Source organism: Pagrus major, chromosome 14 (genome assembly GCF_040436345.1).
Source record: "Pagrus major chromosome 14, Pma_NU_1.0".
Classification (NCBI taxonomy): domain Eukaryota; kingdom Metazoa; phylum Chordata; class Actinopteri; order Spariformes; family Sparidae; genus Pagrus; species Pagrus major.
The window spans coordinates 24,782,095-24,798,925 of NC_133228.1; the positions used below are offsets into that span (position 1 = coordinate 24,782,095).

A 16,831-nucleotide genomic window follows, 5' to 3' on the forward strand; every position below is an offset into this window, starting at 1 on the left:
AAGAGTAAACACACAGAGATCGTTGCTGCAACAACAAAATAAAAACCAATACGGTAAAATGTGTCTAATTTATGACAGATTATCTAATAATTTTCAACCCGTTATAATAATGAGACAGTAAGGAAACTTTTACACCAACTCAAAAATAATTACGACCTCGTTGTTTACTAATTCTGAGGCAACATTATAAGAATGTAAAGCAAAAACATTTGAAATGAATAAAATGTTTCACTTGCAACTTTTCATACTCATAAATTTTAAATTATAGATTAAAATGATGACTTCCTTTTATTTATCCCAGCATTTAAAAGCATAAAAAAACATTTAGCTTTTTTTTCTAAAACCTCACTCAGGTAATGTTCATGGTAATTTAAGAGACAGTGAGTTAAAAATAATATAAAGTCAAATTTCATGTACTTTGAAATGTAATATTTTCAAATTAATATCGTTATAGTTGTGACATTGAAAGTTAAACGTTTGGCATCAAGAAGTAGAAATTATGAGACACTGATTTAAAGTTTTGACCAGCATTTTATTTATTTCACTCATAACATTTGTTTGTGTCTTTTTTTTTTTGGCAGAAATGAGCTTCCATACTTTTTACAAAAAGAAAAGAGAAGCAAAGATAAAAGACACAGACGGATAAAATAAAAACAACTGTGTTGAATGATGTTTAGTTGACGTCTGTTCGATGAATCCGTTTCCTTTCAGGTCCTCCAGTCCCGCCGCCCGGCGTACGCGTCAGTGACAGGTCATCGAAGGTGACGCCGTCCTCCATCTTGTTCCGCTTCAACTGCTCCTGGTTCAGCGACGCCAACGGAGCCGTCAGATATTTCACCGTGATCGTGGCCGAGTCTGACGGTACGAACAGATAGAGGATTCAGATATTTGCACAGGTTTCGTACGTTATTATTGACATTGTGAATGACATGAAACCACATTTTGCCAACAGCCAACGAGGTGCTGCAGCCGGAGCAGCGCCACCCTCTGCCCTCCTACCGCGACTACATCAACAACTCGTCCATCAGAGCGTATCAGACCGCCTACTTCGCCAGCCGCTGTCCACAGGACGCCGACGTCTCCGCCGGACAGGTAACGACAACGTTTATATGAGTCGATCTACAAAAACGACACAACTGCACAAAAATCTCTAAAAGACATTTAGAAAATGAAAAAGATGTAATTAAAGATGGTTAATTAATGATTCGTACTGAGGTCAGTGAGTTCAAAAAGGTTTTTAACTTGTAAAAAAGAAGAAAAGTCAATGATGCATCGATCGATAACACTGATCAGGTGGTGGAGGTGAACCTGGGGGCAGGAGGGGACCGGCTGGGCGGTACCTGCGATCGTTACCATGACGACGACCTCTACCTGAGCGACAGCTACGGCGGCTTCTGTGACGGGCCGCTGAAAGCCAAAACCTCCTACAGGTACGTACACACACACACACACACACACACACACACACACACACACACACACACACACACACACACACACACACACACAGTGATGGAATGTAACTAAACTCATTTACTCGAGTACTGTACTTTAGTGCTACTTTACACTTCCACTACATTTATGTGATGACTTTAGTTACATGCTGCCAAAAAACTACTTCAGATACTTTCAGACTTTTACTCAAGTACTCACTTTTACCAAAGTAATATTTTAACACGATATCTTTACTTTTACTCAAGTATGACTTTGGGGTACTGTGTGTGTGTGTGTGTGTGTGTGTGTGTGTTCAGGCTGAGTGTTCGAGCTTTCACCAGACTGTTTGATGGAAACAATCGAGAGTTTCCTCAGCCGCTCTTCACCGACACTTACCTGTCCTCACCGCTCAGGACGCACGCAGGTGAGTCTCTCTCTCTCTCTCTCTCTCTCTCACACACACACACACACTCACCTGACCGTCCTCCCTGTGTGTTGTTGCGTGTCAGAGCCTCTAGGGGGCGTCGTGGAGGGTTTGAGTGCTGGGATGTTCCTGATCGGTATGATGGTGGCCGTCGTCTCTCTGCTGGTCTACAGACAGAGGTTACGCAAAGTGTGAGTGCTCAGAAAACAAACTCTTAATCACACTTTACAGTCGTCAGCGTGATGCTGCACATCTTATTCGGAACTTAATCCTAAAACCAGGATTTAGACACATTTTGGGAAATTTGCCTTCTGAGATTAGAGCTTCAACTAACAATTATTCTCATTATCAACTGTTGATTAATCATCATTTGTTCTTAAAAATATCAGAAGATAATATTAAACTTAGCCGACTGACGGTTAGAAACCCAAATATGAAAAACTATGAAACTATAGAAAAAAGTGTTTTTTTAAAATCTGAAATTTACATCAGCTGCAGGAAAAATAAAACAAAGACGGTAAAAACTACAAACTCATTTCCACCAACAGCAAAAACTGGCTTGTTTGGTGTTTGTGTTTTCTGATGTATACTGTGTGTGTGTGTGTGTGCAGGGCTGTACAGGAGAACCCGGTGGTGAGGATGAGTATGTGGAAAGAGGTTCCTGCTTCAGGATTATATATGGGTGTCAGGAGGTAAGTGTGTGTGTGTTTTAATTATTTTTCTGCAGTGTGTGTGTGTGTGTGTGTGTGTGAGAGAGATTAGTTTCCAATACCTCCTACGTCCAATATGTGAGTGTGTGAAGTATTAGTTTCCAATAAACTCTCTCGCTCAGATTACCTCATCACTCACCCACCACAGTCCACAGCATCTGTTAATTACTGTGTGTGTGTGTGTGTGTGTGTGTGTGTGTTTTCTGTACTATTTAGCTTCTGTAACTTTGTGGAAAGGAAACGTCCAAAATACACATTTAGCCGTTTATTTTAGTTCAGATTTCTGTTTTTCTAATTAGCTCACATTTAATTAGACTGCCTCATTTGCATATTTAAACATAAAATGTCAGTAACCAGCCGGGGAAGTTTCACGGTGATATCTGTTAGTTACAGTATTTACCCTACCCACCATTTTGTGTCTAAAAATGATCACAGGCTGATTTATTGAATATTTGATTCATTTTTTTTATGTCAACAGTATTTTCTGATTTACAGAGTTTTTAAAATAGATCAGTCTCTTTGACTCCAACATGAAACAAGAAGTTTGAACCCGACTTCATCTCATGTTCACATTTCTGTTCTGGAGGTTTATATTAGGTGTAGACGGATTATCAGGGCTGATTGTCAGTAATTGTGATTTTTCTGTCAGATTTCTGATAAAATGAACTAATTTAAAAATGTGCTACTTCGGCTCCGATGCAAACTCCTCTCACACAATGTCTAAAAAACACCAAGTAACTAGTCACCAAAATTGTCAATAACTGTAGTGGAGAGGAAGTGTAAAGTAGCAGAAAATGGAAGTACTCAAGTGAAGTATTTACTTAAGCCTGTAAATTGTACTTAAGTCGAGTACTTGAGTAAACTGTACTTTATTTCATCACTGGTTCAAAAGATTGATTTTCACTTTTACTGCAAATGTTAATCGATCCCAAATATCAGTTTTCAGTCTCCTAATAATCATTATTGGTATCGGCCTTGAGAAGAAACACGTTTGTCGACCGAGTTTATTTAAATTAGTGCATTTATCACTAAATAAAGCCTCAGTTGCACATTTACCAACAAACCGTCAGAAAACTTGAGCTTGGGAAGTCGCATGAATTCCTGAAGCAACCTGTCGTGTAACAACATATGAAACTATGAACTAAACTAAATATGAACTAAAGGTCTTTTTTTTCTGTTGCAGCAATCGTCGGGTCACCAGGTGAGAATCTGATCCACTTTAATGGACCACAGAACTCAGAACCTTTATAACGCAGCTCACTTCTGTTAACATGTTTGTTTCCTGTCTCCGTGTTCAGTCCTGTCAAAACCTGCCACTTTGAGTCCCACCTGAACAAGCTGCAGGCCGACTCCAACTACCTGCTGTCCGAGGAGTTTGAGGTAAAAGGGTTTAATGTTCACATCTGTACAATCTGACAACTGTGACGGCCTGAACGCTGCCATTAGATTACATCATCCGATTTATCACCTTTTTCACTTGTTCTGGAAACAGGTACTTAATGAGTTGCATCGCTAAACAACAAATGTTGGTAGACGGGATGTGCAGATCTGTCCGCTAGTTAATGATCACGGATGGTGGTGACAAATACTTTTGGAAAGGATGAAACATTAATGCAGTAATTTGTGTAAAAGTACTTTAAACTGAGAGTAACTTATGCTTTTCAGGATCTGAAGGATGTTGGTCGAAACCAAACGATGGACGTCGCCCGACTGCCGGAGAACCGAGGAAAGAACCGCTACAACAACATCCTGCCATGTAAGAACCGCTGCTGCGCTTCTGTTCATCTGCTGCAGCAACAAGTTACAACAAAAACATGAAGTAAACTGTTTTTATATTGAACTGATACGCCTCCTCGGTGAGGAAAAAAATAAACCAATCAATGTGAAAATCATTATCCTGATGACATCGTTAAGAGCTTTAATTAACGAGACAGCGCCTGTTCCCATAGCGACAGTGATGAACCAGTGTAACGGGTCGAGGCTTCGAGTTAATAACAACATTAATAGCAGCAGAAGATGGTTTGTGCTGCAGCAGAGATTGATACTAATTTTAAATACACATTCAGACTTTTCCTCAACAAGAACACTCCCGTCACTTTCATTTGCCTCATTTTCCCTGAATTCTTGGTTAATTTTCCTTTTTTCTAACATTTTGAGTATGTTGTTAATTATTTAACAAAATCATGAATTACAGGATCTTCTTGCACAAAACAAGAATAAACAAATGGAGGTAACGTCACTGCTGATTTAACATGTTTTCGTGGCAGCCGAGCCTTCAGCCGTCGTGTCAGGCTGAGGAAGTTCAAAATAAATCAGGAAACCGACACAGGACTGTGTCGGCGAGCTACACTGTTTCTTCAAGTCATCGTGTGACGATATTCATGATTATCCTGACAGTGAACTTTCACCACAATCAACTTGTGTTTTTTAAACACCAGAAAAAAATGATGACATCACTCCCTGGTTCACTCGTCTCTGTGTAATGGAGCTTTAGATTAAGATTTCATACACGTGTGAATCATTGACGTAGTCACTGACGGCTGAAAAGTCGCTTAAATGCAATTTTCTCATCTATAAATCGAGCACATCACATTGTGGGATTGTTAGCAGAAAGTACAGCACAGAGCACTTTACAGTGAATATACTGACACCATCACAACTCAAATATATTAACTGACAGTAAGTTCAGTGTACGCGACAGTAAATATGGACCGATATTTAACTGAACACTGTTTAAAGCCGACTTTTACTTTAATTTTACAACAAATTAATAACACAAATCTATTCTCTTCATTTCCTTCATCAGTTTGCTGCTTAACAATCAAAAATATTAATAAACCTAAAGAAATGACACAAGTTATTTACATAAACTCCCTGTGTGTTATATTTAGAGTCGTGTATCCGTCAGTATCACAGTTTAAATAAAGTAATTAAGGGTCAGTCGAGTGGAACTGCAGCCAATTTTCTATACAGACAGAAAAATATGATCCGACTCGGTGAAACATTTACAACAACAGCTCTATAATTAAACAAACACACACACACACACGATCATAGTAAATGAGTCATGATTGTTTCTCGCTCTTCACATCTAAAGATATTTAACATTTTAACAAATATTCTCACAGTAATAATAAAAGCTGTAAGATGTGATAAAAGTTTGGTGTTATTTTAGCTGCAGAGGACGTGTTAGTTGTGAGCAACACTTTATCTAATTGGTATTTTAATTTGAGTTATTTTACACTTTCTGGAGGATTTTCTGCTTTTCTCTGTTTTCATGTCATTAACCGAAGGTTCAGACTGTTGGTTGGAAAATGATGCGCTATTTTTTCAGATTTATTTTATTTCTAGCTGCAGTTAAAGTGAACCCTAGATTAATGAGAGTAACAGTTGGTTGGAGCTCCGTAACAAACCTTGTATGTTTAAGTTACTGTTACTTTCAAACTGATGGAAATGAAAGTATGTACACTATCGTGTGTGATCTCAGGGCTTCTGCAGACTTGGATCACAGCAGACGAGCTGCAGGGAGACATTTTATTTTACTTTGACAAAAAAATTGACAAAACCTAAAAAAAGTGATTTAATACTTCTGTAGTTTTGGAAATAAATTAATCCATCACAATCATCACATGAGGATTTCTCTCTGAGAATATAATCACACCATTAAAATCTGTAATAGCATCTGTAGTCAGGAGGAGGTGGAGAACAAAAACGGAGCTACGAGAGAGCAGGGACTGGACGTACAGCTCGATTTGGGAAAAGGAAACTTTTGTAAAACAGTTTCACCGTTTCAATTCAGAAAAACGTGTCAATGCCGAAAAGCACAAAGACTCTAAACCAGCAGACTGTTTGTTTTCTAGACGACTCTACCAGACTGAAGCTGTCGTACCTGGAGGACGACCCCTGCTCCGACTACGTCAACGCCAGCTACATACCTGTACGTACACACACACATTCACTCACACTGCACACACACTCATACACACACTAACACCCCTCTCCTCTGTGTGTGCGTGCTGCAGGGTAATAACTACCGCCGGGAGTACGTCGCCACCCAGGGCCCGCTGCCCGGCACGAAGGACGATTTCTGGCGGATGGTGTGGGAGCACGGCGTCTACAATGTTGTCATGGTGACACAGTGCGTGGAGAAGGGACGGGTGAGTCACTGACAGTTTAATTTTGGGTCGTCTTTGATTATTTTGGTCCGTTTAACGCTTAAATCAAGAGAAAAAACATCTCAACATCTACAGGCCCTGAGGATGAATCCCGGTCATCATGGAGAGCGTTTGTTTGCTCGGGGGCTCCAAATAAATGTCAAAATGTGATGAGACTGACGTGACATTTGTTTTCAGACGAGAAGGGAACGAAGGAAACATCAGATTAAACTGGATGATACCTGCGATCATCTACAGTTGCTGCCATCGTTTAGAAACCTGAGTAAAACGTTTTTATATTTGATTCAACTGAGAGTTGATGTTAAACTCCTAACAGGTTAAAAAAGGACCAAACTGAGGAGTTTAAACAGCAGTAGAGCGAATGGTGTCGTGATATACAGATATTGAGGATAACTGCGATATTAAAAAAAAAAAGATTGTTTCGGTTCTCGCTTCATCATACAAGGTGTGGTGGTAATGCTGCAGTAAGAGCTGGTCGCTGCCGCCACAAACCGGAAAGAGTAAAAAGAAAACACAGTAACTAGCGAACTAAACACCGACGCAGTGTGAGGAGATGACAGACACCAACAAGTTTTAGATTCCCTAAAAGATGAAAGTCACTGAAGCACTATTTTTATTTTTAAATTCTTGATACATACACACGACACACCAGGAAATATTGGACTAGACCGGGGCTAAAACAGGACAGAGCCGTCCATAAATACTGAGCCAAATGAATTTAAACAATGTAAAGAAAGTGTATCAAGAGTTTTAAACCTGAGCGTGTGTGTGTGTGTGTTGCAGGTGAAGTGTGATCAGTACTGGCCTGCAGACCGGGAGCCTCTGTACTACGGTGACCTGGTCATTCAGATGCTGTCAGAGTCCGTCCTGCCTGAATGGACCATCAGAGAGTTCAAGATCACCTCGGTAAACTCTTTACCGGTCACTCTACATCCTGCTACTTCATCTGGTTGTTATTGATTTATAATAATACGTGATCAATGACTCCTGACAGGAGACCAACGTCAGTTACCCTCGGGTGCTGCGTCACTTCCACTACACCGTATGGCCCGATCATGGAGTCCCAGAGAGCACCCAGTCCCTGATCCAGTTTGTCAGGACGGTCCGGGACTACGTGGACCGATCGCCTAGCACCGGTGCCACCGTCGTACACTGCAGGTGAGCGTGTGTCAGCTGAAATGATTGGTCAAATCTCAATCATTCTTTATGTAAAATGTCTCTCGACTGTAATGACTTGGTGCTTAACAGTTGATGTGTGTGTGTGTGTGTGTGTGTGTGTGTTAGTGCTGGTGTCGGCCGTACAGGGACGTTCATCGCCTTGGACCGGGTTCTGCAGCAGATGGACTCTAAAGGAACCATTGACCTGTATGGCTGTGTGTTTGACCTCCGCCTGCACCGCCAACACATGGTCCAGACTGAGGTACACAAGACCCTGCGTCTCTGTCACCGTGACCTCTGACCTCTATTCAAACACTTCAGCTGCGGTCGGACAAATCATAACAGAATCATGATATACAATAACTTTATCAAGCTGTTCTGGATCACATTTTAGTAAACATGGACTAGTTAGGACTAAACCAGGCTGCAACACCAGCAACGCCAGGAAATATGAGACTAAACCAGGCTGCAACACCAGCACATTGTGGACTAGATCCGGGCTACAACATTAGAAAATATGGGATAAAACCACGTCTAAAACAAGACAGAGCATTAAACAACATACTGTCCAAAGCACCATGAACTAATTTAAGAACAACATGTAATGATACCGTGATATATTTTAAACTGATTTCTGTGTGTGTGTGTGTGTGTGTGTTGCAGTGTCAGTATGCCTTCCTGCACCAGTGTGTACGCGACGTCCTGAGAGCCAGGAAACATCGCAGTGAACAGGAGAATCCTCTCTACCCCATCTACGAGAACTTTAACCCCGAGTACTGCCGCGGTGAGACTCACAACCACTCTCAGCATTTATGCTAAGCTAGGCTAACCAGGTCCGGACATTATTCGCTTCTGAATTATAAAATGATTTGTTAAATGGCCAAAGTAAATCATGTTACAGTTACTTTGACTTTTATAAAGCAGATGATGACTAAACATTTATTTTCTGTCTCCTCAGATTTCATCTACACCGGACGCTAAACAGACGATGACATCCGTCTGATCACGAGGAGAAAGTCTTCGTTTGCTCACTCTCAAGATTAAATCTACGCAGGGCGGCAGAAAGATACAACTGATTTGAGACGACAACAAAAAAATCTCATTAAATCAGTTAAATGGATTTCGACTCACGTCAGCATATCAGTGTTATGAGTTTATTGAAGTTCGATGTAAAAGTCGTACAGGAAATAAACTGAAGCTTTACTCTAAAGTATAAAATGTCCCAACAAAAATTTGGAGTTGAAGAAAATTTGACGTTACGAAAATGATTTTAAGTCCCGTTTATTAACGTGGTTTCTGTTTTCTGAAGAGTTGAAGGGAAACGCGGGTTGATCTCAGGGCGTTTGTGGTTTTAAAGACGTGTCAGCTGACAGCGATAGCGTACCTGCTCTCCTGGCTGTAACTGGCTGACCACAGGGAAGGAAAAGCCATCTATTTTTTCTATCATTACTGTTCTCACTCTGCTCCATATAAGCTGTTTATTTAAAAAGTTACACATATTGCTGTATGTAAATATTGATGTAATACTCTTGTTTTTATACGACAGTGAATATTTACCGTATGTCAGTTATTTTGTATCGTATGTCTCATTTATAAAACACTTGATTAAGTAGCTGCAAGCTATTCTCACCTGCTGGATTCAGACTTTGATTTACTGAAACTTTTTACTGTTTATTTCTAATAAAACAAACATTAAAGCACATGAATGGTCTAAACTTAAAACATTAATTATATCATTTTAAAATGAGTTATTAACGAGTTCAGTTACAATTTTAGAGAAATTTGTGCCATTTTTAAGATCTGATACGTCTGAACAAAATAAATCTGATTAAAGTTTGAAAAGTTCACATTTGCAATTTCAACATAATTAAATATATATTATAAATAATATAAATACTATTTGGTAAACCCTCTTCTCTTTCTGTTTGACTCGACTGCTGGAGGATTTTCAGGGTTTTTAAATGATTTCTGCTGATAAAAAGACGTGTGTATGGATCAATGCTGAGGACAAATTGATTATTGGTTTTTAATCACTAAAGGAAACGCAGGTCAAAAATTATTCAGTGATGTTGATCTTTAAGTGGAAATGATTATGATGTGATCTGTACTTTAAGACTAACAATTTAGTTTTTAAAGGTTTTTTTTCTTGATGCAATAAAAAATGCAAGCTTGATTATCATGTATGATTTAACGTGTCTGTCATATTGTGACATTTATTCATATCAGAAATATATTTTGTCGATATTTTATCGCCCAGCCCTCAGAGAATGTAAAGCACTTTTTATAAACATGCTGTCAGATCACTGTAAACTGATGAAGTGCCAATTAAAAAGAACTGCCAACCTTTGTGTGCCTCTGTTTCTTAAGTGCAAATCAATTATTCCACATTAAAACACATTAAAACTGTCAACTCATCAATTTATTTGTTTTAAGACGACAAGCTAAAAATAGATCTTGGTAACTAATTTTAAGAAAGTGCACCTACAGGTCCAAAATATAAAAGGAATGAATAAAAATCTAACATTTCAACAGTCTCACGTCTGTTTTGGGGAAATATCTTTGGAAACAAAAGTGTTACATTCTTGAATGGACTCTGGTTGGGGTGCATTTTTGGTGTATATGTTATTTCTTATTATTATTAACAGCTTAAAACTGACAAAAGTGAAGAAGATGTCCTCAATTGTTCTGCATATTTTTCTGACTATTTTGCGTTTTAGATCATCGCTCGTCCACAGCAGAAGTAGTTCAGGTTAGAATTTGTTTACACCTGAAAATATTTTCACTCAATTCAATAAAATTGAAGATTTTATGTGAAAATTGGTCCAAAAAGTGTTATTATTTGTTTAGTTAGAGTTATAAGTATTATCATTTTAATGTTAAATATTTAGGCTGTGGACTGCTGACAGTGTGTTCAAATCTAAACTTCTTTAAGGTTTAAACTACAACTTCAGGAAACTTTTCTGTCTTTTTAAAAACCCTCATCACAGCTGAATTGTACAAATGGGACAGACACACATGGTGGACTCGTCTGTACTGGACACACCGATCATCTGATCTGACTTTCAGTAAATAATTAAAGAGATAAAATATCTGAATATTCCTCCGACAGTCAGTCCGACTTTGTTTAACCCCCTTCAGCCTCTGAGTGATGATATCTGTCCCCGCAAAGTTCACAGAAAACAGACGGCGAGACACAAACAGAAAAAGCTCGAGCTACTTTTATCCTTTGCTGCATCTGTGGAGCCAATTTACAAACTTCTGATTTCCATATTGATCTAGGGCACGCCGAGGCCCGAGCAGAACTGGGTAACCCAGATGCAGCAGCTATCGGGGGCTTAAGAGACGCGAGGAGTTCCTGTCAGAGAGGCCGAGCTGAGCCCCGATCCCTCAGGACCAAACTTCCAGCTCGTCCTCCCTCCTCTCCGTCCTGGCAGAGATTTATACAGAGGCAAAGTTAGAAACCATCTAACGTCCCGCCAGCTCCAAGTCCGTCCTGACAGGCTCAAGGAGGAACAAACAAGTCCAGCCGGCGTGGACAGTCATGGACGACAACTTCAGTAACGAGCTGCTCAGATGAGACACTTTCAATCCAGTTCAGCAGCGCGATGTAACTAAATACACTAAATCACACTGAGTATGTTCCTCTCACGCCACTTTCTACTTCTACTCCACTGCATCTCAGAGGGAAAACGTTTACTATCAACTTTACTACATTTATCTACGAGGCCCCTGCTTTTTAAAATTTCAAACAAAACTCAACAGGTTCACATAAAACGCTGTTTTCTAACAAGCGTTGCACTCTGTGGATTTCTGTCATTTGTATCTGCAATTGTGGTACAATGCCAGTGAAGTGGGCGTGGCATGTATCACTATCGTTATCTGCACAGTGCACCGGGAAAGACAAAAAACTGCCAAAACTACAGAAAGAAAAAAGAAGAGAACCAGAGTCTGTGGTGAGTGCTGAGTTCAGTCAGAGTTGCCCTGAAGCTGCTCGCTAGCTTACGGCTTATATACAGTGAAGTCATCTGTCTGTTTGAGGCGAATAAACAGGGAATGAATAACGCAAATTAACCCAAATTATCCCGGAAGTGATTCGGGTAGAAATGTTCACAGACGATGTAACGTTTTATAGTTTAATTAATGTTAAGAGTCATATTGTTCGCCGACTTCCCGACCCCAGAAGTAGCAACAGCCGACCTAATGTAGCACATCGTTACCTCGAGTTGAATTTATACATATTTAATTGTGAATCGTTCATTTTAAACAACTTTGCTTTTAACAATAAATTAACACGTTAGTTTTTTGTTGTTGTATTGAGTTTGATGTCTCACAGACTACCTTATTTAATAAATTGTGTTTTAACATGGCATCGTAATTATTAGAGCTTCTAAAATACATTGCTTATAAAATAAAGTGCTGACCTGATCCAGCTGACAGCAGGATGCACATGATCAGGACGGTACCACCTCCGCCTCGTTCTGAGCCTGTAAAAACATGAAAAAGTGTGAATGACGTGAAGCAACTGGATCAAAAACTGAACAATTAATCGAGACACCTGCATCAGGACGATAATCAGCTCAACTATCAAAGCGTTTCCTACTTTGCAGAGATGAATTTCTAAACGTTGACCTGAAGCTGAACTCGTCATAATGACTCAGTGTTTTAACAGGAGACTCCTGTTGGTCTGTTTGGGTTTTCATGGTGCTGCAGAACATCTCAGCACTGACCTTTCAAAGCCTCCAGTATCAGAGAGGCTGACATTTTACATTTCTTCATTTATTACTTCACCTTAAACACCTGATATTAAAAATACCATTAAGACCAAAAGACACAGAGAAAAAGAAAATAATTTTGACTTTCTGAATATCTGAGTGTGTTTCCTCCTCTTTGGTTAAAAAATAACTGCCTGAACACTCAACAAATCTGACAACAAACCGTTCAGACAAACGGCTACAGCGGCTCCAAAGTGCAGCAATTTAGACGTATTGATTGTCAATAAAAACCTCTTGTGTTAATAAACTGCTGCAGAGTTCAGCATCAGCACGACAGCTTGAAACTGTTGTACTGATTAAATACAGAAGTGGAAGAAGAGTCACACACACTCGTTTACAGCAAAGCTAGCAGCTCTAGTATGCTACTCAGTCATGCTAACATGCTGATGTTTAGAAAAATTACGTTCACCCTCTAAATTTAGCATGTAGTGCTAACATTTACTGATCAGCAGTAAACACAATGAACATGGATGTCTGCAGCACATTTTATCTGTCCCCAGAGTCACAGTCAGCTTCATCATCATTTATTATATTCTCAATTAATCATCTGTCTTAAAAACATCTCTGCCATTATGAGACCATCACATCTGGATCATTAAAGATCAGCAGATAACTGGTTTTAATATCCTGAGAAACGCTTCTTTACTTTACAACAGCAGCTTGACGTCATCCTGGTGGCTTTTAAACGCCAAACACCAGCTTTTAGTGACTCAACAATAAACAATAAAAGATAGAAATTCAGTTTGTTACAAAGTTCAGTTTCTCAAATCTGCCCAGAGTGAACCCTCTTCACAAACAAATCAATAAAAGATCTCTGAGAAAGAAAATAAACCCACATGTTTGAGGGTGGCATAATTCAAATTTCTTGGCCGATAGTGTATTATTGTCCTTTCACAGATATTTCACTGAGACTATTCTCTGTCTTTTTTGGTTGAAATCCAACAACAACGTGTTGTTTCTCCTCCTGTGGCCCCTCAGAGGCCCCGGCCTCAGGTTGAGACCCTCTGCTGAACACACAATATGTTTCAGACAGTTTGAGGTCAGCTCAGGTCTTTTTTCTTTCACTTTGATGTCAGCGCTGAAGGAAAGGAGCTGATGTACTGATCTCGATTAGGTCCTCGTTCTGCTGATGGAGGTGTTGTGTATATTTAATAGGATGAGGAGGCGGCTGTCTGTACAGAGGAGGTGTTAACTGGCCACCGAGGACCACGAGTGAGCAGGTTTTTAAAACAGCTGCTCTCACCGACGACTCTGCCCACTGTTCGTTAACATGAGACACGATTAAAACTGAGGGAGGAAACATGACCGCCGACCGAAACTGAATGTTTGATGTTATTTAACTCATTTCTGTGCACTCACAACTTAAAAATAACAAATCACAGACTCACAAACACCTTTCTCTTCTCCTCTCTGCTGCCTGTGTGTGTGTGTGTGTGTGTGTGTGTGTGTGTGTGTGTGTGACCTCACATTGCAAAAAACTGCATGTATTTTGACCGATGCATCAATATCAGAATGTTTTACCTCCCAGTTTCAGTATCGTCAGGACCAACTCAACAGCTACAGCAGAATAATATACACAGTATTTTAAATCAGCTGAAACATCACTCGTAAATAAATAATAATCCAGTGACATCTGTTATTATTATTATGCATACAGACTTTAACTTGTGTCACTTTAAGTAGATTTTACTGTGTGGTTTTGCTTCTTTTAAGTAAAAATCTGATCATTTCTTTAACTTTTGTAACTTTTGCTGTCCTGTGTTCGTATATTTGAAGTGTGTCCCTGTAGAGTTTCCGTAGAGCTGCCGGACACAAAGACGTGATGTCATCTGTCTACAGCCCAACATCAGCTTTTTACTGCTGCAGATTTAATTAAACGCTTCAAACATCACAAAGTGGAGCTCAGCTGTGAAGATCATCTTGATGAACAGAACCTGGAAGGATCAGAAACTTCAGACTGTTTTCTGCAATAATCCAAAGTCCAATTAAAAAGATCCCGTTGGCTTTTTACGGAGGGAACCAGCGCGATGCTAACTTCACTTAGCCGCCAAAAATACGTCCTGGCGGCGCCTCTCTGTTGGTGGCAGCGGTGGGATTCAAACCTCCGGTCTCTTGGGGGACGTGGGTTTGATTCCCATCGCTGCCACTGAGCAACAGAGCGTGTTTGGGTTCACCTGACCAGGTGAAGTCCACAAAATAACACACTGGACACGTTAACGACAGCAGGACGTCCCTACGGAACCTCGGAGGGGACACACTTCTTCAAACGTGTTACACTGTGTTAATGTATTTGTTTGTTAATTTATATTTCTAATCAATCGAAATCTGCCAATGTAACACGTTACTGAATGTAATGGAGTAAAAAGCACAATACTTCACTCTGAAATGTAATAGAGTAGTATAAAATGGAAATACTCGTTACTTCCCACCGCTGCTAACAGTCAACATTTATGCTAACCACCAGGAAGCCTCAGCAAAGTGTCAAAAAGCAACTTTAACATAATGTTTGTGCCACAGACACGATAAGACAGACACAAAGAAGGTTTATTTAGGTTACTCACCGTGTTTCTTGTCTTCAGGTTGTTAATATCTTTGAGTAATTATCCATCGCAGTTGCTGCTAACGTCCGTCTCCATTAGCATTAGTAGCATTTCGCTAGCAGGAAAACTAGCTAGCTAAAACCGCCCCGTTTGTTTTTATTTACACTTTCTTAATGTTGTTTGGCGCTAAACGGACCCATCACGGCTTCACAGAGCGCCAGCAGCGAACACACCTGGTAACAATCAATCAACCACGTCAACATCACCTGGTTTCCTCCGGCACAGCTCGACAGGTGCCACTTTACGTCACACCTGCAATACCGCGTTTGACCACACACACGAACCCGTTTGCCACGTCTGACAATCCAGGGGGCGCTGTTTCACCCCTGCGATGAGACTCAGCTAAAAACACTGATGTGACGCAACAACAAGAAAAACAAACAAGTCAAATATTATTTATTATTTTATTAATATATTATTTGTTTTATTATTTAAGGATTGAGGTGAATATTTGTGTAGTCCCAAAAATCAAACAGAAATATTGTGGATCTATACATTTATATTATGTCTTGGAAAGTAATTAAACTCAATGTTATTTATTTATTTGTTTATTTATTGTTTGTATAAATATTTGAACTTTTCTCTGATTTTAGTTTATTTTTTTAAATACATTTATTTTTACTTGTACTTTTGATACTTAAGTACATTTAATATCAGATACTTTCACACTTATACTCAAGTAGTATTTGTACAGGTGACTTTCACATGTACCAAAGTAATATTTTAACAAAAAATCTTTACTTTAACTCTCAAGTATGACTTTTGAGTAGTTTTTAAAAAAACAAACAAAAAAAACCCACGCTCAGTCTGGACTTCTGTCACTTTACGTCAAAAAGAAATATTTTGGACATGATTGTAGATTTATACATTTATGATAATTTATATAAACTGATTCAAGTCAGTATTTTGTGATGTAATGTTAGTTATTTATTAATTTGTATAAATATTTTAACTTTATTCTATTTTTCCCTTTACTCTCTGTATCGTTGTTTGTTGTGTTGTTTTAGTAAAGTTGTTGAGCACTAAAATTGTTGTGAAATTTACGTTCACTTGTATTTCTCATTTGTCCGACTGACTTTCACTTTTACCAAAGAAATATTTCAACATGAAATCTTAACTTCACTCTCGAGTATGACTTCTGCATGTGTTTAACTATAAATCGATGTAAAGCTGCTCAGTCTGGACTTTGTGTTGTTGTGAGGAAACATGTGACAGCGTGTGAGTGCTGAGATAAGTGCTCTGATATTAACTCTGTCCAAGGTGAGAGAGGCTCAGTGTGTGAGAGTCACTGAATATTCATTGATTACAAAGAACAAGTGGTCTGACTCAGCCAATACAAGTGTGTGTGTGTGTGTGTGTGTGTGTGTGTCCTCTTGTGTAGCAGGCCATTCAGCTTCACTCTGTGTTGATGGGGTTTGTGAATGAAGGGTTGGAGAAGAGGGCAGACGGATGAACAGAAGGACACACATCCAAATGTTTTCATAACATCCACGCACCACGTCACGTTTCCCTGTTTCAATACGCTGTTGTTTTGCATTTGTATAAATAAATTAATGTG

The 16,831-nt window shown here is 39.3% G+C and overlaps 1 protein-coding gene and 1 long non-coding RNA gene across 6 annotated transcripts in view; one reads left to right on the forward strand and one right to left on the reverse strand.

Moving 5' to 3' along the window:
• Positions 1-10,247, forward strand: part of ptprb (protein tyrosine phosphatase receptor type b) — a 31,489-nt gene extending 21,242 nt beyond the window's left edge. Inside the window, exons 25-40 of one of the 2 annotated variants that reach the window (XM_073480886.1) lie at positions 712-861; positions 953-1,092; positions 1,294-1,430; positions 1,752-1,858; positions 1,944-2,049; positions 2,470-2,550; positions 3,752-3,769; positions 3,867-3,948; positions 4,234-4,324; positions 6,429-6,505; positions 6,591-6,725; positions 7,527-7,649; positions 7,738-7,901; positions 8,028-8,163; positions 8,565-8,734; positions 8,860-10,247. In XM_073480886.1, coding sequence (XP_073336987.1) covers positions 712-861; positions 953-1,092; positions 1,294-1,430; positions 1,752-1,858; positions 1,944-2,049; positions 2,470-2,550; positions 3,752-3,769; positions 3,867-3,948; positions 4,234-4,324; positions 6,429-6,505; positions 6,591-6,725; positions 7,527-7,649; positions 7,738-7,901; positions 8,028-8,163; positions 8,565-8,720 — 1,703 coding nt within the window. In that variant the 3' untranslated portion in view covers positions 8,721-8,734; positions 8,860-10,247. The remainder of the gene's footprint in view (positions 1-711; positions 862-952; positions 1,093-1,293; positions 1,431-1,751; positions 1,859-1,943; positions 2,050-2,469; positions 2,551-3,751; positions 3,770-3,866; positions 3,949-4,233; positions 4,325-6,428; positions 6,506-6,590; positions 6,726-7,526; positions 7,650-7,737; positions 7,902-8,027; positions 8,164-8,564; positions 8,735-8,859) is intronic. The other variant, XM_073480887.1, reaches the window with a different exon arrangement.
• LOC141008493 (uncharacterized) lies at positions 512-15,512 on the reverse strand. Of its 4 annotated transcripts, none has more exons than XR_012180077.1 (5): positions 15,235-15,512; positions 12,323-12,385; positions 1,910-2,025; positions 1,372-1,424; positions 512-855 (listed from the first exon to the last, which is right to left on the reverse strand). It is a non-coding gene; the product is annotated as an uncharacterized lncRNA (long non-coding RNA). The 4 variants fall into 4 exon arrangements; XR_012180075.1 differs by having other exon boundaries at positions 1,341-1,424; XR_012180076.1 differs by lacking the exon at positions 1,372-1,424.
• Positions 15,513-16,831: the final 1,319 nt, after the last annotated feature.